Source organism: Vigna unguiculata, chromosome 4, assembly GCF_037176805.1.
Source record: "Vigna unguiculata cultivar grain cowpea cultivar isolate G323 ecotype 2 chromosome 4, ASM3717680v1, whole genome shotgun sequence".
NCBI lineage: Eukaryota > Viridiplantae > Streptophyta > Magnoliopsida > Fabales > Fabaceae > Vigna > Vigna unguiculata.
The window spans coordinates 9,547,660-9,567,209 of record NC_140795.1 but is presented as its reverse complement, the minus strand read 5'-3'; the positions used below and the strand labels follow the sequence as shown (position 1 = coordinate 9,567,209).

At 36.7% G+C, this 19,550-nt stretch overlaps 1 protein-coding gene across 15 annotated transcripts; it reads left to right on the top strand.

Annotated features, from left to right (window-relative positions):
* Window positions 1-7,706: 7,706 nt before the first annotated feature.
* Window positions 7,707-17,661, top strand: LOC114181984 (uncharacterized). 15 transcript variants are annotated; one of them, XR_014994594.1, is made up of 10 exons: window positions 7,707-7,898; window positions 8,972-9,188; window positions 9,275-9,395; window positions 9,462-9,707; window positions 9,784-9,892; window positions 10,133-10,218; window positions 10,333-10,433; window positions 10,652-10,817; window positions 11,333-11,399; window positions 13,184-13,479. XR_014994594.1 is itself a non-coding variant. In XM_028068715.2 (8 exons), the coding sequence occupies exons 2-7, from the start codon at window positions 9,303-9,305 to the stop codon at window positions 11,391-11,393; spliced, it is 696 nt and encodes a 231-aa protein (XP_027924516.1). In that variant the 5' UTR covers window positions 7,707-9,188; window positions 9,275-9,302; the 3' UTR covers window positions 17,473-17,661. The 15 variants fall into 15 exon arrangements, 6 of the variants coding, with proteins under 6 accessions (XP_027924516.1, XP_085528815.1, XP_027924512.1 ...); XR_014994593.1 differs by lacking the exon at window positions 13,184-13,479 and adding an exon at window positions 17,473-17,661 and having other exon boundaries at window positions 7,707-9,188; window positions 11,333-11,393; XR_014994592.1 differs by lacking the exon at window positions 13,184-13,479 and adding an exon at window positions 17,473-17,661 and having other exon boundaries at window positions 7,707-9,188.
* The last annotated feature ends 1,889 nt before the right edge of the window (window positions 17,662-19,550 follow it).

The window sequence follows — 19,550 nt, the reverse complement described above, 5'->3', positions numbered from 1 at the left end:
ACCTTGGTGCAGGGATCAAGGTGTCGTAACCCCGATATGCATGAGAAACAAGGTGTCGTAACCTTGGTGCAGGGATCAGGGTGTCGTAACCCCGATATGCATCAAAAGTTGAATGCTTGATGAAAACAATGTTGGTTGTGTTTTGTCTTTTGATTATTCTATGCAAGTATGAGCCAACTGTTTCATTTGCAATCATCAAACTCATATTTATTTTCAATGTTTCATGAAAGTGAGGAATGCCACATTTATCGAGGTCTAACATCTGAAATGAGTACATCTTTGACTTTCTCTTTTATGATATTAGTGCACGCATGTTTGAATTCACAAGTGAGTGATATGCATGAGAAACAAGGTGTCGTAACCTTGGTGCAGGGATCAGGGTGTCGTAACCCCGATATGCATCAAAAGTTGAATGCTTGATGAAAACAATGTTGGTTGTGTTTTGTCTTTTGATTATTCTATGCAAGTATGAGCCAACTGTTTCATTTGCAATCATCAAACTCATATTTATTTTCAATGTTTCATGAAAGTGAGGAATGCCACATTTATCGAGGTCTAACATCTGAAATGAGTACATCTTTGACTTTCTCTTTTATGATATTAGTGCACGCATGTTTGAATTCACAAGTGAGTGAAAGCTAGAAATGTTTGGAAAGAGTGTGCAGGGGACTAAGATAGTCGTGCAGGCATGTTGTCTCCACACACCCTTCAAAGGAGAAGAAATATGTGAATGTCAGGTTGAAAAACACAAGAATCCCGAAAATTGCCCCAGTTTTGGTGTATGGAAAAAGGGTATGAACGAGGGCTGTTGTTTCAAAAGGGGTAGTAGAAATGGAAGGGATTAGGTGAAAAGGATTGCCCCAGTTGGTTTATTTTTCTTTCACTTGCCTTCGGTTAGATAATAGGTGTTCCCTTCTTCACGAGACATTATTTTTCTTTCATTTTTTCTTCACTTTTGAAATCAACTCTTTGGTTTGATCAATTTATTGAAAAACTTTTTATTTTATTTCTTTTGAAGCATTATCCAAACAACATGTATGAAATTTTAGATGGCTTAGAAGGGGTCGGATGAGATGACGAGGACCGACTAGGGAGCTGACCCAGTTTGATTTAGTCTCAGGGCACCAAGTATGTTTGGGCTTGCCCCAACTATTGATGACATGAAGAAAATGATATGGACTTCAAAAGTTGGCCCAACTTGAGAGTATGGATTGGCTTCAGGGTACAAAATATGTTTGACTTCCCCATTTATTGATGAAAGGGTTAGACAAATTAAGAGGACTTCAAATATTTCTCTGATTTGAGGACCTGGATTGACACACAGATTGTGTTTGATCTGCCCCAGTTATAGTAAGGCATGAAGAGGTTAAAATGTGATAAGGACTCTAGACATTGCCCCTAGTGTACCCATGATGGTTAGGGTGAAATTGCCCTATCTTGGAATAAATGACAAGTCATATGAATGGTGAAATGAAGTAACTGTCTAGTTTGGATTTTAGAGAAAAAGGTTGGACAATTGTATGAAAAGGTTGGACAAGGTTTGGGCTGAGAGGAGAGGATATGGTAGGAAATGAAGATGAAATCCATGAAGAGGGTGAGAATGAAACAACGAAGGAGGATGCCCCTTATCTAATTGATTAACCAGGCTTATTTTAAGGAGCTTTAGGCACATTCTAATGAAAAACTGTCTGAATCACTGAAAGCAAATCTCAAAACCTATTTTTCAATTTTTATTTTTCCCTTTTTTTTGATTAGGGACAAACCTTTCAGCACGTCAAAATGATTTCCATGACTTAAACTTTTTGAAAGGTATCGACAATCAGTCTTGGATCTGTGTGGGCTTTATTATGCTTGTATCGTGGTCAATGCTAAGGGTATGAAAGCAAATGTGGATAGTAAAAACTCAAAAAGATGTGATGGTATCTTGGAAGAATGATCTTTGAATAATGATGCATCATAAATTCATTTGCCTCTTATGTGTTCACCATTTCTCTTTTTTTTTTCTAAACATCGATTCTCCTTTTTTTTTTGTTTCTTCTTGATGTAACCAAATCATCATCATCATTTTTTTTGTCTTTTTCAAATTTTTTGATTCTGATGGATTTTTTTATGGGTGAACCGTCTGTCAAACAAGAGTGCAAACCATCAATGTGAGGTGACCCTTGTTCAAGGTAAGAAAAATATTTGCTCTTTTAAGTCTCAAAGGGGTAACAAAGGATCACACTTTGTGTTTTATGATAAAGAAACATGGCGACACATCATTTCCAAAACATGATTATTTTTTCTTTCAAGAAATTTTAACTCAAGAAAAAAAAATGGTTCATGTTAAAGTTTGTCCCTTGCTTTTTTCTTTTTTTTATTCTCTCTTTTTTTTTTGCCTAAACCACCATTTCAGGTTTTCAGTCTAGCAGACATTTTTTATTTTTATTTTCAAGCTAAGAGATTTGCTCGCAGTCTATCCAGGCCAGCGTGCCCCTTTTATGTTGATCCTCCATGAAATTCAAAATGTAGGCTTTATGGTGAAAATGTAATGAAAAAAAAAGAATGAGTTTGAAAATCTCATGCTATGCAGATTAGACAAATGTTTCAAAAGATATGATATCAAACATTATCTATTCATTCAACCTACTGATTTGACCAAAGCATGTTTTTTTTTTTTTGCCAAAACTGCCTTTTTTGGTTTTGAGTCTAGCAAACTTTATTTTCTTTTCTCATTTTCCATTTTTTTTAATGAAATTTTTTTGTCTCGATGGATTCAAGGACCACCCAACAAGTGTAGACAAGGATAAACTTAGAAAATTTGCAAACTCTAAGGGTTTATGTTTATCAACTTGGGTAATGTCAATTTTGATAGGACAAATCCTTCATTGTAGGGAAGCCGAAGGATGGACTGTTTCAAACCATGCGCACACGAACATCTCAAAAGAAAAAGTCAAGTCGTTATTCTTGATTAAACATTTGACCCCAGAAAAGCGTGACACCCCATTATTCTCTCTTTTGTTTTCAAGAAGTGAATTTGATGACTTGCGAGAAAAATAAGTGACTCAAAATGTGACAACCTTTTTTATTTCCTTCCTCTCTTTTGCAGAGTCGGTTTATTCATATGAGGTGAGATGCATGATATGGATTAAAAAAACTATGTAAATGCCACTATGACTAAAAACAACAATTGCAACGCAAGTTTGTGCCCAAGAGGCACCTACTCACTTGTATGTCGATGCGATTAAAGAGCACCATGCATGATATGCAATTAATTAAAAACAAAAACCTACATGAGATGTAATGCATGTGCCTCAAGAGGCATTTGTTCCCATGATATGATGATGAAATGTGATACAAGTATTTGGAAACATCATGCATGATATGCAGAGTGACATAATGAAATGCATGAATGCAGAGTGACATAATGAAATGCATGTTTATGCCTCAAGAGGCGCTTATTTTCATGAGATGTGATGTATGATATAAAAATGTTATGCGTGATTGCGCCTAAATAGGCACTTATTCACATGTACATTAAGCACACAAACAGATGATGATTAAAGCAAGCAATCTCCCTTTGTGCTTAATAGAGGTTTGGCGCTTAAGGTCTAGGGTGAAGTACATGCGCTTACCGGGATGGTTCCCTAAACTTAAGGATCAAGATCACTAGAGTTATGGCTCACTTCATGATATTTCCCACAACAGTTGGTATACAATAAGGAGTGAGCGTACCAAGGAAACAAACAAACTCTAGTTGGAGTTCTCACAATGACCACTTGGTATGTTCATCCACTGTCGCACTGCTACACAATCCCCTCTAATTCTAAGTTACACAGACCCAGGTATAGGGCCCCACTCATGATATGCACAATGTGTGTGTGAAGGGAGGTTGATGCATACCAAAACCCCACCTGCAGAATAGCCAGAAACTTCCCAGGCAAATAGAGCAATTCCAAAACATCTATCAACATAAGCAAAAATAATTCACACACAATTTACCCAAAAAGAAAATATATACAAACACATATGAAGACAAGAATATACAAATAAAAGAAGGGGGAAAGAAAACATTAGGAAAAATCACATCAAGTTTGCATATCTAATTAAATGGCTTGACTCTCTAGCGTCCCCAGTGGAGTCGCCAGCTGTCGCAACCGGAATCGCAACGGGAAGGCGAACCGAAAAAGAAAACAGGTTTGAAAAGAGATTTGGGAGTCGCCACCATAATTATTCTGGAAAACTATGGAAAACCATAAAGATAAGACAAGTCTGCGAAAAACTAGATTTTGGATCCGGAAGTCAGTTACGCGTAGGGAAGGTGTTAGCACCCTACCCCGCCCGCCCGAGGGTGGTACCTTTAATTAAAAAAGCAAAGTTGATGTGGTTTTCAAAATATTAATTTCCCCAAAAATAATAAGACAAAAATGCTAAAAAGAAACAAAAATATTTTTTAAGTTTTTGGGCCCGACAAGGATTGACCTTGGTCCTGCGTATTCTCATTCAAAATGAGAAATCAGGGTTATGTAGTTCTTTAAGAGAAACGATTTGGAAAACAATTGGGAAAATGATTTAATTTTTTGGAGGTGAACCTGACAAGGACTGGCCTTGCTCCTACGTATCTCACAGGGGAGAATCAAGGATCACGTAGTTCTTAAAAAAAGACTTTTTGCTTGAAAATGTTGATATTTTTGTACTTTGAAAATATTGTATTTTTTTTTTGGTATTTTTGAATTACTTGAAAATATGTGTCATACGACGCGAGCGGTCGGACAGACACTAAAAGGGAAAGGAAATTATTTTTGGTATTTTTTAGAAAATAAGTGTCACACGGTGCGGGCGACCGGACTGACACTGAAAGAGAAAGAAAACTATTTTTTATTTTTGTGAAAATGAGTGTCACACGGTGCGGGCGACCGAACAGACACAATAAATCAAAAGAGAATATTTTCATTTTTTAGATTTTTTTTCTATTTTTTTGTAATTTTTATAATAAAAAAAATTTTGTTTTCTCTTTTTTTTTGGAGGGAAAAAATAATAATAGATAAATAACAAAAAAAGGGATAAAATAAAATTTAATAACAAAAAGGACAAAAGTGAAAGGAAATAATAATAATAATAATAGGGTGCATAAGTAATGTGTGAGGTGCATGAAGTAAACATAAAACATAGGCCCAAAACAAGATAAACATGAATAGGGGTGCAAGGTTATCAACTATGGTGGTACACGAAGTAAAACATGAAACAAGGGTGGCAGAGGTGCGAGGTTAGTAAAATTAGGGGGTACTCGTAGATAAAATTAAAACAGGGGTGTGAGGTAAAGGAAAAGGGGGTGCACAGAGTAAAGTATGAAACAAGTGAGGCAGGGGTGCGAGGTTAGTAAATATCAGGGGTACTCGCAGCAAAAATTAAAACAGTGGTGCAAGATAAAGGAAAAAAGGGGGTGCACAGAATAAGACCTGAAACAATACACATAAGGGTGAGAATATTAAAAATGGTGGTGCAGGAAGTTAATGGGAGCAGATTTAAACCTAAACCCAAAAATAACTCTTAAACATAGAAAGCAAAACCCTAAAGAGAGTTTCTTCTCCTTCACACCAACCCTCATTCACGGCCAGACAACTTCATTGCCTCACAGCACCAACAAAACAAACCCACCTACGCTGCACCCGTTCCGGCCGGCGAGGGGGCCCTAGCGACAACGTCGACCACCGCCAGGAGCTTAATCGGCGGCGCATCTCTTTCGCCCTTTTTCTCCAACGCGCGAGACAGAGGTTGTTTCTCCTTCAAGATGCCGCTAACGAAGCGTATGTGACCACCGCCGTGAATGTCGATGCCGCCGGTGCTGCCAAGCTTCCCGAATCAACACTTTTTCTTGTTTCTTCTTCTCGTGAGAGAGAAAGGCGTCCTAGCCTCTGCCACTCGCCACCACCGTGCCAGTCACATTGTGACTAGGTCCGCAAACGTCACGCGATCACACTCCACCGTTCAGAGTTCTGACTCGCCGGCAGCATCGCCGCCGCCGTTTCTGTTTTTTCCTATTTCTCCATTTTTGATTTGATGTATGTGATCAGAAGAAGATGAAGAGTGGCGGTGAAGTGGGTTTGCTTGATTTTTCTGATTGCAGGTTGAAGGTGATGGAAGATGATAATGGAGAAGAGTGGGGACGGTGATGATGGTTAATGAAGGTGGTGATGATGCAAGTGGTATTGACAGGCTATGGAGGTGATGATGATTCACGGTGGTATTGGGCTGGGTTATGTGGTGTTGAGAATGTCAGGATGAAGGTGTTGTTTTTGTTTTTTAGAGAACAGAATGCGGGAAAGCCTACATGAGTGAAGAAGTTCCAATCTGCTGAATGAAGGGATCTCTGATGATATTTGTTGTGCATCTGCCTTGTTCCTTTCCCACCTCGAGACGTGGGATAAGCTGAAAGCAGATGTTGCTTCCTGCTCCTTCCTTCTTCAGCCATCATGACCATGGCTAGCTAGCTACCACCCATAACCATCAGAGACCTTACGTTAACCTCTTGGTCTTCTTTTTTTTCATTTTATTTTTTTCTTAAATAATAAAAAGTAAAAAAGGAAAATAAAGAAAATTGTACATAAAATAAAAATAAATAAAATAATATTAAAACAAAATAAAATAAAAATAAAATAAAACAAAATAAAAAAATAAAACAAAAAATAAAAATAAAATAAAATAAAAGTAAAATAAGATGAAAAAAAAAATAATAAAAATAACCCGGACAAAATTGGGTGTTGACAAAACACAACTAGCTAAGTTGTAGCTAATTAGTTAGGGATTAGACATAACATATATATGGTAACTAAGTTGTAGCTAATTAGTTAGGAATTAAACATAACATAAATATGATATTTAAGTTGTAGCTAATTAGTTAGGGATTAAACACAACATAAATATGGTAGCTAAGTTGTAACTAATTAGTTAGGGCTTAGACATAACATATATATGGTAACTAAGTTGTAGCTAATTAGTTAGGAATTAAACATAACATAAATATGGTAGCTAAGTTGTAGCTAATTAGTTAGGGATTAAACACAACATAAATATGGTAGCTAAATTGTAACTAATTAGTTAGAGATTATACACAACATAGATATTGTAGCTAAGTTGTAGCTAATTAGTTAGGGATTAGACACAACATAATATGGTAGTTAAACTGAAGCTAATTAGTTAGGGATTAGACACAACATAATATAGCAGCTAAGTTGTAGCTAATAATTAGGGATTAGATACAACATAATATGATAATTAAGTTGAAGCTAATTAGCTATGCTTTTAATTATAAAATAATTTTATTGCTAATCCAAAACTAGTAAATAAAATTTCTAATTAAAAAAAATAATATACAAATTATTTTATAAAATATGAATTTATTAAAGAAATTTTAAAAACTATCGATGTATTTAAAAATCTTCAAAAATATATTTTATTATTATATAAATTAATCCCTTATTTGTAAATTATTTTTATTTTATATATATATATATATATTTTTTTTTTTAAATAATAACTACCATTTAACTAACACAATATTTTTTTCCATTTAACACTACAAAAAAACTATGTGTTAGTAGCAGTTATTTTGTAGCGATTAAATAAAACCATTAGAATTGTTTTAATTTTTTTTAATTTTAGTTAACCGTCAGAAATTATTTTTTGACTTTTATTAAGTACTTAATCTATGTTATCTTTCGAACCCTTATTTTCTATACCGTACCATTTTCGAAATGAAAATCGTGTTCCGTTGAACGTTTCACTTCAATTTTCCATTAAATTTCCTTTGATCAACAATGAGCACAGTTAGCTATGTCAGGTAGGATGATCTAAATCTAGCAGCGACTGCACCTGAATCCATGGAGATGATGAGGCTGCACCACAATCAAGAGGCAGAGGTCGTTGTTTGGGGACGAAGAACCCTAAAGACCGTTCTAGACGCCGCATTTGACTGATGTTTTCCTATCGATTACTTTGTGATAAATTACATAAACTAGTTCTTTTTATCGATTACTTCTTCATTTTCCTCCTTCTTTTAAGTTCTTTGGAATTTTCGATAGAGTATTTCTTTTAGCTATTTTCCATGTGTCAATTTAGAGGTCTGATTTTATGAAAAAAGCTGTGGACCTAGCAGCCAGAGAATTAATGGCACTCGCATCACAAGGACAATGTTTAATCTTCAATTAATTAATAATCTAATTCAGGAATTTGGTTTAGTTTTTTATAATGTTGTTGCAATGTGCTTCTATTGCAATTATGAATGTTGCAATGTGCTTGTGTTGCAATTCAGGCTCGATGTATGGCAAACATAGTATTACAGTCACATTACCCCAGAAGCTCACGGGGGGCTTAGAAACCAAAGGTATCTGCGTGAGTCTGCCCCTAAGAAAGGAAAATCTAGTAGGAGATAGGCTTTATGAGAAGATCTGCCCACTAATATTGACCAGGAATGTGTCGAAGATCAAGCTGCTTGGTATTAACATTTTTGAAAACGTAGAACACGTGAAGCTCCATTTTCCTGGTTCTAGCACGAAGAACAGGATTATGAGCCAAATTAAGAACAAATTGTCACACAGAACAATAGGAGTATTGTGAGGAATTGAAAGCTTCTTAAGAGTCTCTATCCATAAGATGTCAGCTGTAGCAACATCTAAACTCCTATTTCTAGTTTGTTTTCTTGATCAACATGAAACTAAATTAGGTTCCAAGTAAATGGAAGCCCCTGAGATTGAAGAAGATAAGTCATAAACTATCATATTCATACCTTGTTGACAACAAAATTTTTAAACTCCTAGTAAATGTTATTTCTTTCATGTAAAAATTCTATCAGGCCATGTCTAGCTACTCTTATTTGTATCATTTTTTAGGATTCTTGTTAAGGCTTGTTTCCCTTTGTATTTCACAACCTCTCTTACATCTATCCCCACTCCAAAATGAACTTACCTTAAAAGACTATGATTGTTTTGGGCAGGCAATAAGTAATATGAAAGCTAATGCAGCTGGATTAACTCAACAAAACAATGTGTAGCCTGTTTCAGATGCCAACATTCCCAAGGCTAAACCAGAACATCCTTTGGGCTTGCAATCAAAACTTCTAGAAGGTTAAGGAGAAGTGTCTAAGCCTCAATCTTCGTTAGTGCTTCCACCAGGTTTTTTTGATGACAGTGTTTCAGGAAAGAAAAGTTCTGGTAAGAATTTGATTTAGAAAATTAAGTACGTATTTCTACTCTTGTACATTTTAATAAACAGAGTAGGAATTACATATCACGAGCAGTGATAGTAATAGGGAGAGAACGCTTTCCATGATTTGCAGCCGCATCAAACGCTTTCCAGCACTTCTATGTGCTGCTGAATTCCACGAGGATGATGTGCTCTATAGCGAGAGAACATCTAGGGTACGTTGATTAATTAGATGAGTTTTTGTTTGGGCATTTGAACTGAAAATGAATTTTGCATGTCAGTTTCTGAAGCCTGCTTTCACTGTTATACGTGATCAAGAATCGAAATGTTTGTTGGTGTTCATCCGTGGAACGCGTAGCATAAAAGACACTCTCATAGATACACTGTGTGCTTATGTCTCCTTCGATCACAACATGGTTTCAGGACATGCACATCGTGGTATGGTTGTTGTGGCTGATTGGATTAGCAAACATTGCATTCCTGTACTACTTGAAGCTCTTCGTCAATACCCCCACTTCAAAATCAAGGTATTTATTAGTTAGTGTTATTTACCATGTTTCTCATCATCATAATAATAATAATAATAAAAATATTTTCATATAGATTGTTGGACACTCGCTGGGTGGTGGTACTGCTGCATTATTGACTCATAAGCTTAGAGAAATGGAAGAGTTGTCTTCGACAAGGCCAACTTGTGTCACGTTTGGCTTAGGTATACAAACTCTCTAATTCACATATATGTTCAGTCCAGTAACTAATTCAATATGGTTTCATAATTGTAATTTTTGCAGCTGCCTGTGTGACATTGGAGTTGGCTGAGTTAGGAAAACCCTTTATCACTTCCATTGTAAATGGTTCTGACATAGTGCCAACACTCTCAGCTTCTTCTAGTCATAATTTCATTGCTGAGGTAACAACCTACAATATTATCACCAAATATTCATATTCTCAGGTATATCTTTACTCAAAATTGGTGGAAGAATGGTTTATTCAACCTGCTCAATGAATCCTATTGAGAATGAAGCTGTGGTTGCTGAGGTAATCTACCTTGAATGCTCTATACTTAGATAATCTCTGGTAGTTCTTATGTTTACTGATAAAAGTACTTTCATATTTTAAGATCAACAAATTGACTTGGATACTTGCTTTCAGAAAAATGACTTGAATATAGACCTGCAAAATCTGCCCAAACAGGGGAATATGGCCCAAGCAATTACTTTTGAGAATGAATGTCTCTTTGGATTGAGTATAAGGTGCCAAAATAATATATGTGATCTTGTTTTGGTGCTGGTCATCTGATCTGAAGTCTAACCTGTTTAATTTTGTTGTAGGGGCAACAATGCTTAAGTAATGATCAAGTGTTAGGAAGTATAGGAATACTGTTTGATATTGACTTGTAGATCTTTAGGATTTTCCAGAGGCTATGCTAGTAGTGAATTTTCAGCTTTAACTTTGATCTTTGGTCTCTTAGGACATTGTTGATTATGCCACTAGCAAGCTCCCCCCTGATGTTCTTGCTGCCTGAAGATAGTTGTAGTTGTAGCAAACTCATATAGACCTATTGGAGGGGCTAAAGATGATCTTGAAATAGGAATTTCGTCCTACAAAAATCCAAGATTGCATCTTTTCCATCAAAGGTAATATCTTGGTCTTGGAATACATAAGGGAGTTAAGTTAACTACTAAAAAATATTTTAGGTTAGAGAAACCATAATAAAATGGCCAGGGTTATATTTTGAGGTTACACAAGATTGGTATTTGTAGAGAAGTTCAACAATCTTTCCAGAAAGCACTAACTTCTAGGTAGCCTCCTATATATGAAAAGGATCACAACCTCTGCTAACTATAAACTGAAGATATTAAGAAAAGATAAAAAGTTCAGTTTGCATTGAAATGAAAATAACAACACTATTAATAAAAAAAAAAATTGATGTGTTTTTCTAAAGTACTTGCAATCTCTGACCTATAGACAGTTTTTCTCCCTTTTGTTTTGGTGGATTGCTCTATTTATGATGATGTCTTAACTTGATCTGATGTTTTGTTCATCATTTGTGTACAACCTGTTATTTTTTTAGATATGATTGTTAATATTATGATACATGGTTTTGTGCATTCCCAATTAGGCTTAACCATTAAAACCTTGGTTTTGACAGGAAATTGCGAAAAGACTGCCTCACCCATCAGTTAGTTGAAGTAGCCACAGATAGCAGCTGAGTAAGGGTCTGCATTTGCTTTTCATCCTCCAAAACTATAGTGTATGGATTGTGTTTATGTATATTGTGATTATTATTAGATATTATTAGATATGAATCTAATGAAATATTTTATAATATTTTCTGATGCTTGTTTTTTGTTTGGTAATATCATCCATTATAGATGCTTGCAATGATTGATTTTTTAGTTTCGGTCTTTGTGGTCAAATGCTGTAAAACATATGCATATATCAATACCCTTAACAACATTCCCTTGAGTTTGCTTAATAGACATGATTTAGGTGCAGTGATTAATTTGCAACACTATATGATTGTTCCTTGAAATAGAAAGTTTGTTAAAGGTAGTTTAGTTTAGAGATGAGTTAGTTTTAGTTGTGGTTATTTAGTGGTTATTTTGTCCTCTTTTTAAATTATCATTTTCAGACCTCCGTAATTGATATTTGGTCTTGCTTGAAATTTGATGATTATCTTGCTCTATAGTTCTTATAGCAGCAAATCTAGAGTAGTTCTTAAAAGTTACTCTAAGTTTATCATCAATTATTTTAAGAATTTGGTGACAAATTAAACGTTGGACTAAAGTGAATAAGGCCAATGCATGTGCAGCTTTTGGCTATGATTTAGGAATCTCACCACCTCAGCGATGTTCTACCTCTTTATCCAACTACTGCAAAGGAAATTCCTCAATTAAACCATATTTGGCAGCCCATCATATATTGTTAGTACATGCTTCAACTGGGATTTAGGAATAAGTTTGCTAGGGATTAGCTAGGGAATAGCTACAACTAGTTTGCTAGGGATTAGCGGGGGATTAGCTACAACCTATTTGCTAGGGATTAGCTAGGGAATAGCTACAATCAATTTGCTAGGGATTAGCTAGGGATTAGCTATAACAACTTTGCTAGGGATTAACTAGGAATTAGCTACAACCGATTTGCTATGGATTAGCTAGGGATTAGCTACAATAGATTTGCTAGGGATTAGCTAGGATTTAGCTACAACCAATTTGCTAGGGATTAGCTAGGAATTAGCTACAATCGATTTGCTAGGGATTAGCCAAGGATTAGCTACAACCAATTTGCTAGGGATTAGCTAGGAATTAGCTACAATCGATTTGCTAAAGATTAGCTAGGGTTTAGCTACAACCAATTTGCTAGGGATTAGCTAGGAATTAGCTACAACCAATTTGCTAGGGATTAGCCAATGATTAGCTACAACCGATTTTCTAGGGATTAGCTAGGATTTAGCTACAACCGATATGCTAGGCATTAGCTAGGGATTAGCGACAAAGTGGTTCTCTAGCTATTTAGCTACCTCTATTTTAGCTACGGCATAGTGTCTTCGCTATTTCCTCGCTAATCCCTCGCTGAATCGGTTTGCGAGAGATTAGCTAGGGATTCACTAGGGATTATTCCCTCGCTAATATGTAATTTTCTTGTAGTGGTAGCAGGAGACCCTAGTCTTTGGCAGGATAATGACCTTAGATGCTTGAAGGCTAACCTTGTGTGTGATAGGGTGAAACCCATTGGCAATGGCTATGCAGAGCAGTAGAGGCCACCACAAGTGCAAGCATCCAGTGAATCTGACTGATTATATGTATCCGGATAATTGAGTCTTAAAGTCTTATGGGTTGTTATTGCATGCTTAGTTAATTCATGTATTCTTGACTTTTAAATTGCATGCTCAAATGTATGATAAAACCTTTTTACTCTAGCTTACCCTTTCTGTTTGCTTGTGTGTTCTGTGTGTGGTTTTCCCCTTTCGTGATGATCATCAATTTATTGATGTGAGCAGATGTGGGAACCCCTGGTGGTCATCAGGGTGATGGAAACTCCGCTGCATAGCTAATCTTGGGTTGGACTCCCTACTCCAAGTACTCTTCAAGGCACTGTGGCCTATGTACTATCTTGCTCTATGAGAATGTATTCTGGATAACTGTCAAAAGTTTATTCTTGTTCTCTTCTTTTGTTAATGGCATCGTGGTGTGTCTTAGTTTTGTCTCGAGTATTTTGGATATTTGTAAGGAGTGACCCTATACTCCATGTCATTGCTTTTTATATTATATTCTAAGTGATGTTTCATTTAAATAAGCTTCTTTATTAAATGGGACGTTACAATATATAAAAAAATTATATATAAAAATAATAATAATAATAATAAATAATAAATTATTTATAATTTAAAAATAAATTGATTTAATTTAATTTTTTTATAATTTTTTTAATTTTTAACATAGTCAGCATAGCAGTTAGTAGTATCTTAATACGGAATAACTATTGAATAATATAAAAAATATTGTACTTGACATAAAGCTAAAAAATTTACAATATTAGTTTTTATAATTTTGTAAAAAAATTAATATTTCTCAACTGTGTAAGCCTTCTTCGCTAGTGTTAGCCGTGAAGAAACATGTAGCATTGTTACAAACTTCAGTAAAACTCATCTTCATTCAACATCTTCCATAATTTTACTAATTAAAGTCAAAAGTTAATTAAGGTTGCCATAAATATCTCAGAATAATTATCATCCCATACCTTGGACTAGAATTTCTGCAGCAAACCACTAAGAAAGTGAAGGTGATACAAGATAGGATGCATGCAACTTAGAGTCGGCAGAAATCCTATGCAGATAAGAGGAGGAGGCCGCTTGAGTTTGAGGCAGGTGACCACGTGTTCCTCAGGGTTACGCCTACAATAGGTATTGGGAGAGCACTCAAGTCGAGGAAGTTGACTCCTCGATTCATCGGTCCATACCAGATCACGAGGAGAATTGGACCTACAGCGTACGGGATTGCCTTGCCACCACATCTGGCGAATCTACACAATGTCTTCCATATATCGCAGTTGAGGAAGTACATTGCGAATCCTACTCATGTGCTAGAGGAAGACGATGTTCAGGTGTGGGAAAACCTGACGATTGGAGTCGGACCAGTGAGAATCTTGGATTCTCAAGTTAAACAACTCAGAGGGAAGGATATTCGAACTGTGAAGGTTCTCTGGGACGAGGCAACCCCGGAGATGACATGGGAGATGGAGGATCTCATGAGGAAATCTTATCCTCACCTATTCCCTGGTAAGTTCTCTTTTTTGAGGATGAAAACTTTTAAGGTGAGGGAAATGTAAGACCCATGAAAATTAATTAATTAAATAAATAAATAATTAATAAATGCGGGTAACCAGAGCCTTTATGGCATTAAATATTGATTGATGTGACGTGAAAAAGTACTAGCTCAAGTGGTTGAGAGTACTTAATTGTGTGAGAGGACTTGGGTTCGAGTCTTATGTATGGCAATTGTGTGTTATTTATTTATTATTATTTTAAATATATGTTGATCCTCTTGAGAGATAAGATAATCGTTGAACTATGTTAGTCATCATGAAATATGAATTGGTTGGTTGAATGGTTGAGCATTGATTTGGCATTGACATGGTTGTGGGTTTAAGCCTTGGAGAAGCCAAATTAAACTTTATTTTTGCTAAATTTAGTTTTGGCTTGAATGTGAAAAGTTAAAGGAAACCCTAGCTGAAATAGCAGCCAAGAGGGGCTGGAAAATAGTCCATAATTAATCATTTAATGGCAATTATCACATGCATTAAGCTATTTTCGTTTTGGACCAATTAACCAATTAAGGTGCAATTAAATAGGGAATGAGGGAGTGAGAGAAAGGTTTTGTGAGCTACCATTGATCTGCAACTTTAAGAATGAGAATTTAGAGTGGAATTGGTGTTTAGAGTGAAGTATAGAATTAGGAAAGGACCAAGGCAAACCATTTGGGGAGCAAAGAAGAGTGAAGAATAGTCAAGTTTAAGCAAGGAAATTGCAGGTTAAGGGAGTTAGGCTCTGTTAATCCTATTCTTGATGTTAATTGCATGTGATGTATGATAAATTGGATGTGTATACTATGTTTGTTCATGTAATTTTCGAATTTCTGGAATTTTCCAGAAACCACCTAGGGGGTGATGAACCACCGTCAGGCAACACATCAATTCCTGCATAATTTTGCGTTTCTAAAGCGGAACTGCTTGGCGGTAAAATCCCGATCGCCAGGCGACGCGTGGTTGATTCACCCAGTTTCTGGGTTTTTGTTGAACTGCCTGGCGGTGATGAACACCCGCCAGGCGACGCAAGCCTTTTTATTTCAATTTTGATGTTCTGTGTGATTTGGGTTGATTCTGATCGGAGGTAAAACTAAGTTTAATTGTTAAATGATGTTTTAATGTCAAACGACAATTGATTTCATGTCATAGAGAGCGTAATTGAATGGAACAATGGAGGGATGCTCTTAGGGTTGGAAAAATTGGGATTGTTGTTCTGAGGAAAATTCGTAGGTTAATTGTACTGGAAAATGTCAATAATGTAAGTGGAATGTGAATCCTTATGATGATGAGTGATTTCAATTGAGAATTGGATGAAAAACACAAAGATGTGAGGTTGGGAGTTGTTGGGGTTTCGAGGGTGCTAGAAAATTCTGGGAAATTCCCAAAATGCTATGCACCGCCTAGCGGTACATAATGAGCCGCCAGGCGCCAACGCAGGATAAGTAATCTGCGTGGCTGGAAGGTGCATATGAGGCACTGGGTCTGTGGAAACTAAAGTAATACTAAGTTAGTATTAGGAAACGTGATTGAACAGAGACCTAGGGTGATTGATGTATGGGTTACACTAGGGAGAATTGGAATGGTTTAGTAATGCTGAAGGAATTAATTATAATGAGATTGTGGCTGAAGTCTAGGATATCACAACAATTGGTATAGGTCCTTATAAGAATAATTAGCCAAGTTGAGGGTTGACTTAAAGTATTTTGGACTAATTGATAATTAGATTAACATAGAGTATGTTTAATATTAAGGAAGGGAGAATAGTGTGGTGCTAGTTTGGAAGAATTACTTAGAGTTCTATTATTAAATGATCTGTGTTAGTGCTTTGGATTGAGGCAGCAAAGAGAAATGGTAGTAAGTTTAGGAGGGATTGTGCCTTTAGCCTAAAGTAGGGTAACATAGTTGTTCTTTAGTTAATTTGGAAGAGTGTGTATGATCTAGAGAGTGAAATTCAGAATTGAGTAATTGTGATAGTAAGGTACAAGAAAAGCAAGTTCGGAAATCTAGGAAACAACAGAATTGGTAATCATGTAGTGGACCTTGGAAGAATTAAAGAATTTTAAAATCAAGTATGAAAGGTTTAAACCGGTACAACTCGAGATACTGGTATAGTGCCTGGCGGTAGGGGCTGGACCGCCAAGCGATAGTAAGGATAACAGTGGGATCTCGGAGCTTATGCGCTTGGCGGTGAGGGGAGGTCCCGCCAGGCGGTGTCTGCAAGTGTTGGTGATTCTGAGGCACTATGCGCTTGACGATATGCGTCCCCCGCCAGGCGATCTGGAAGCGGTAGCGCCTGGTGCCTCATGAGCAGCGCTAGGCGATCTGGTGGCAGTAGAATGAGGTGTTTTGCTGTTTGGTTTCGTGATCTATAAGGCTTAGTGATACTTCAACAGTGGGTTTGCTGGTGTTCCTTGAGTTGAGCTCAGAACGTATCCTTTGAGTTGAGCTCGGGATAGGGGTTAAGCATGTAGCATTCCTCGAGTTGAGCTCAGAATGACATCCCTCGAGTTAAGCTCAAGATGGCGGATGAACACGAGGAACCTCTGAGTTGAGCTCGGGTTGGCGAGTGTTACCAGTGTGAGTGTGCTGGTTGTGGCCAATACGGATGGGTCTAGATAGATTTCCCTCCTGAGTAATTAGCTAACGAGTTTGGTAGTCTTGGGACATTACGAACTATGTTCATATTTGGGAACTCCACCTGCGTTACGGTGTGTGATCCATAGCATGATTTTCCGCACGTGCTCTATCGATTGTGGCTGATAGGTAGAGCAGCAAGACACCTTGAGGTACTCACTCGAAGATGTAGAGCACGAATAACATGGTTGTGGCCATGTGGTAAGGAATCAAAGGAGGGAATTCTGGTCTGATTGTATGATATAAATATATAAGTGTTTTATATATGTATATATATATATGTTTATTCTGTTAAGCTCACCCTATCTGTTTGTGTTTGGCAATGATCGTGTGCGCGGTACACGTTAGCAGATGATGTTGTTGCAAGTGGATCTGGTGAGGCTTAGCTACGAAGCGGGGATAGCCTGGGAGTTTTATATTTTATGATTTTGAAATAAATTGTAATTCTTTTATTACACAACTTTTGGATATTATAATAGTGTTTATAATTATGGTTGTTGGTTTATTGTTGACATAATAAAAAATTTTAAATTTCCTGCATTTTGGGAAATGATGTTATATCATTCATGTATATCTTCATACATCATATTTTTAACATTAACTCAGTCAATCACAAGTTAAAATAAGGAATTAAAATTCTGCAGCAATTCTCGCTTAAGCTAGACTGATCTCGCTTAAGCTATACTGGTCTCGCTTAAGCTAAACTTGTCTCGCTTAAGCTAAAAATCCTCGCTTAAGCTAGACTGATCTCGCTTAAGCTAGAAATTCTCGCTTAAGCTAAAATTCGAACAGAGAGCAAAGTGGAATTCTACTATTCTTGCTTAAGCTAGAAATTCTCGCTTAAGTTACTCTGATCTCGCTTAAGTTAGAAATTCTCGCTTAAGCTAGACTGATCTCGCTTAAGCTAAAAATTCTCGCTTAAGCTAAAATAACACGTTTTCACTGGTTTTAGCATGCAAAAAAAAAAAAAAAACAAACAACAATACTAAAAAACACAACCACGAACATCAAACCATCATTTTAAGCACGATTCAAGACAAAAAACATACAAGACACTTAAAAAAAGTTTTAAAGTCCTAGCTTCCCTTACCTTAGACAAAGATTAACTCAGCCAAACAAGCTCCAACAGTAGAGCACCACAACATGACTACTACTTAAGGAACTGACAACCATGATCAAGAAAGGAACAATGAGGCCATGACCATAGACAAAATCATGCCAAAACTTCGAAACAGAAACAAAACAGATAAAGGGATGGAGGTTTAGTTCAACTTACATGGAGGAGAAGCGTTCAATAAGCTCGGAGGAGGTCGTAGCTCAAGCCCTAACAAAGCTTCTGTTTCAGGAGGGGGAGAAGTGATGTGATCCCAACGAGGCTTATAGCTTGGGCCAACGCCTAGGCCCAAATCAGGCTCAAGGCCCAAATGCATCAACAAGCCCAAGCCTACCTAGAGGCCCAATCACTAGAAGCATATGAAGAAGATCCACATGGACCTCTCATAAGATGATCAAGTCAATCATGGGCTTTTCACTTTATTCACATGGGCAAATGAAATCTCCAAAATATGACTTGATGCATGGAAGACGTAGTCTAGATTTAAATTGGGCCATTGTTTAAGCTTTGCTTTCAATAAATAAGCTAGAACACTTGTGATTACATGGTGCATAAAATTGGGCCAAGCCCAATTTCCTTCTTGGTCGAGAATCCTTGGTAATGTTCTAAATATGGAGATAAGCAAGCAAAGCATGACCACAACAAGGAGAGTGTGACAATGGCAAGGAGTGTGTGACATGCCACTTGGCGCCATCATACCTCATCACCTATATCACACGACCAAGAATTCAGCTTACTCTTCAAGCTACATCTCCATTACATTTGTGCTTAATTTGAATTGCATTAAGGAAGCTAATCTACTATAAATGATAGCTTCCTATGCACATGTAAGGGTTACTCTTGAATTTGCAAAGTAGAAGCATAGTTGTTGAGAGCACTCCACTCCTTCTACTCTTATTTGAGAGCACACTTGGCTATCCTTCTCCTTCATTTCCTCTAGCCACCTTCCATATCATAGCTCCAATTCTTCTCTTCATCTTCACCAATTCTCCATTTTTGAGAGCAAACCTCATCTCCTTCTCCAATTCCGCTACCTCTCCACTCATCTTAAGCATTCGCCATGGATCTCCTTCTACTTCTCCACCAAGGACATCCATCAATTGGTATCTAGAGCCATCCAAGTCTTTTCTGCATCCATCTCTTGGTTTGGGTAAGGTTCTTGGTCCATATTTGTGTTTTTCTTTAATTTCCATGTTGTTCTCTTCTTCTCCATTGCCTTCTTCAAATTTTGTTGTTGTTTTTTTCAGTTCTTATTGTTTTCCATCGTTTAACATTGAGACTACATGAATCCCCATTGATTCATCTTGTAGTACTC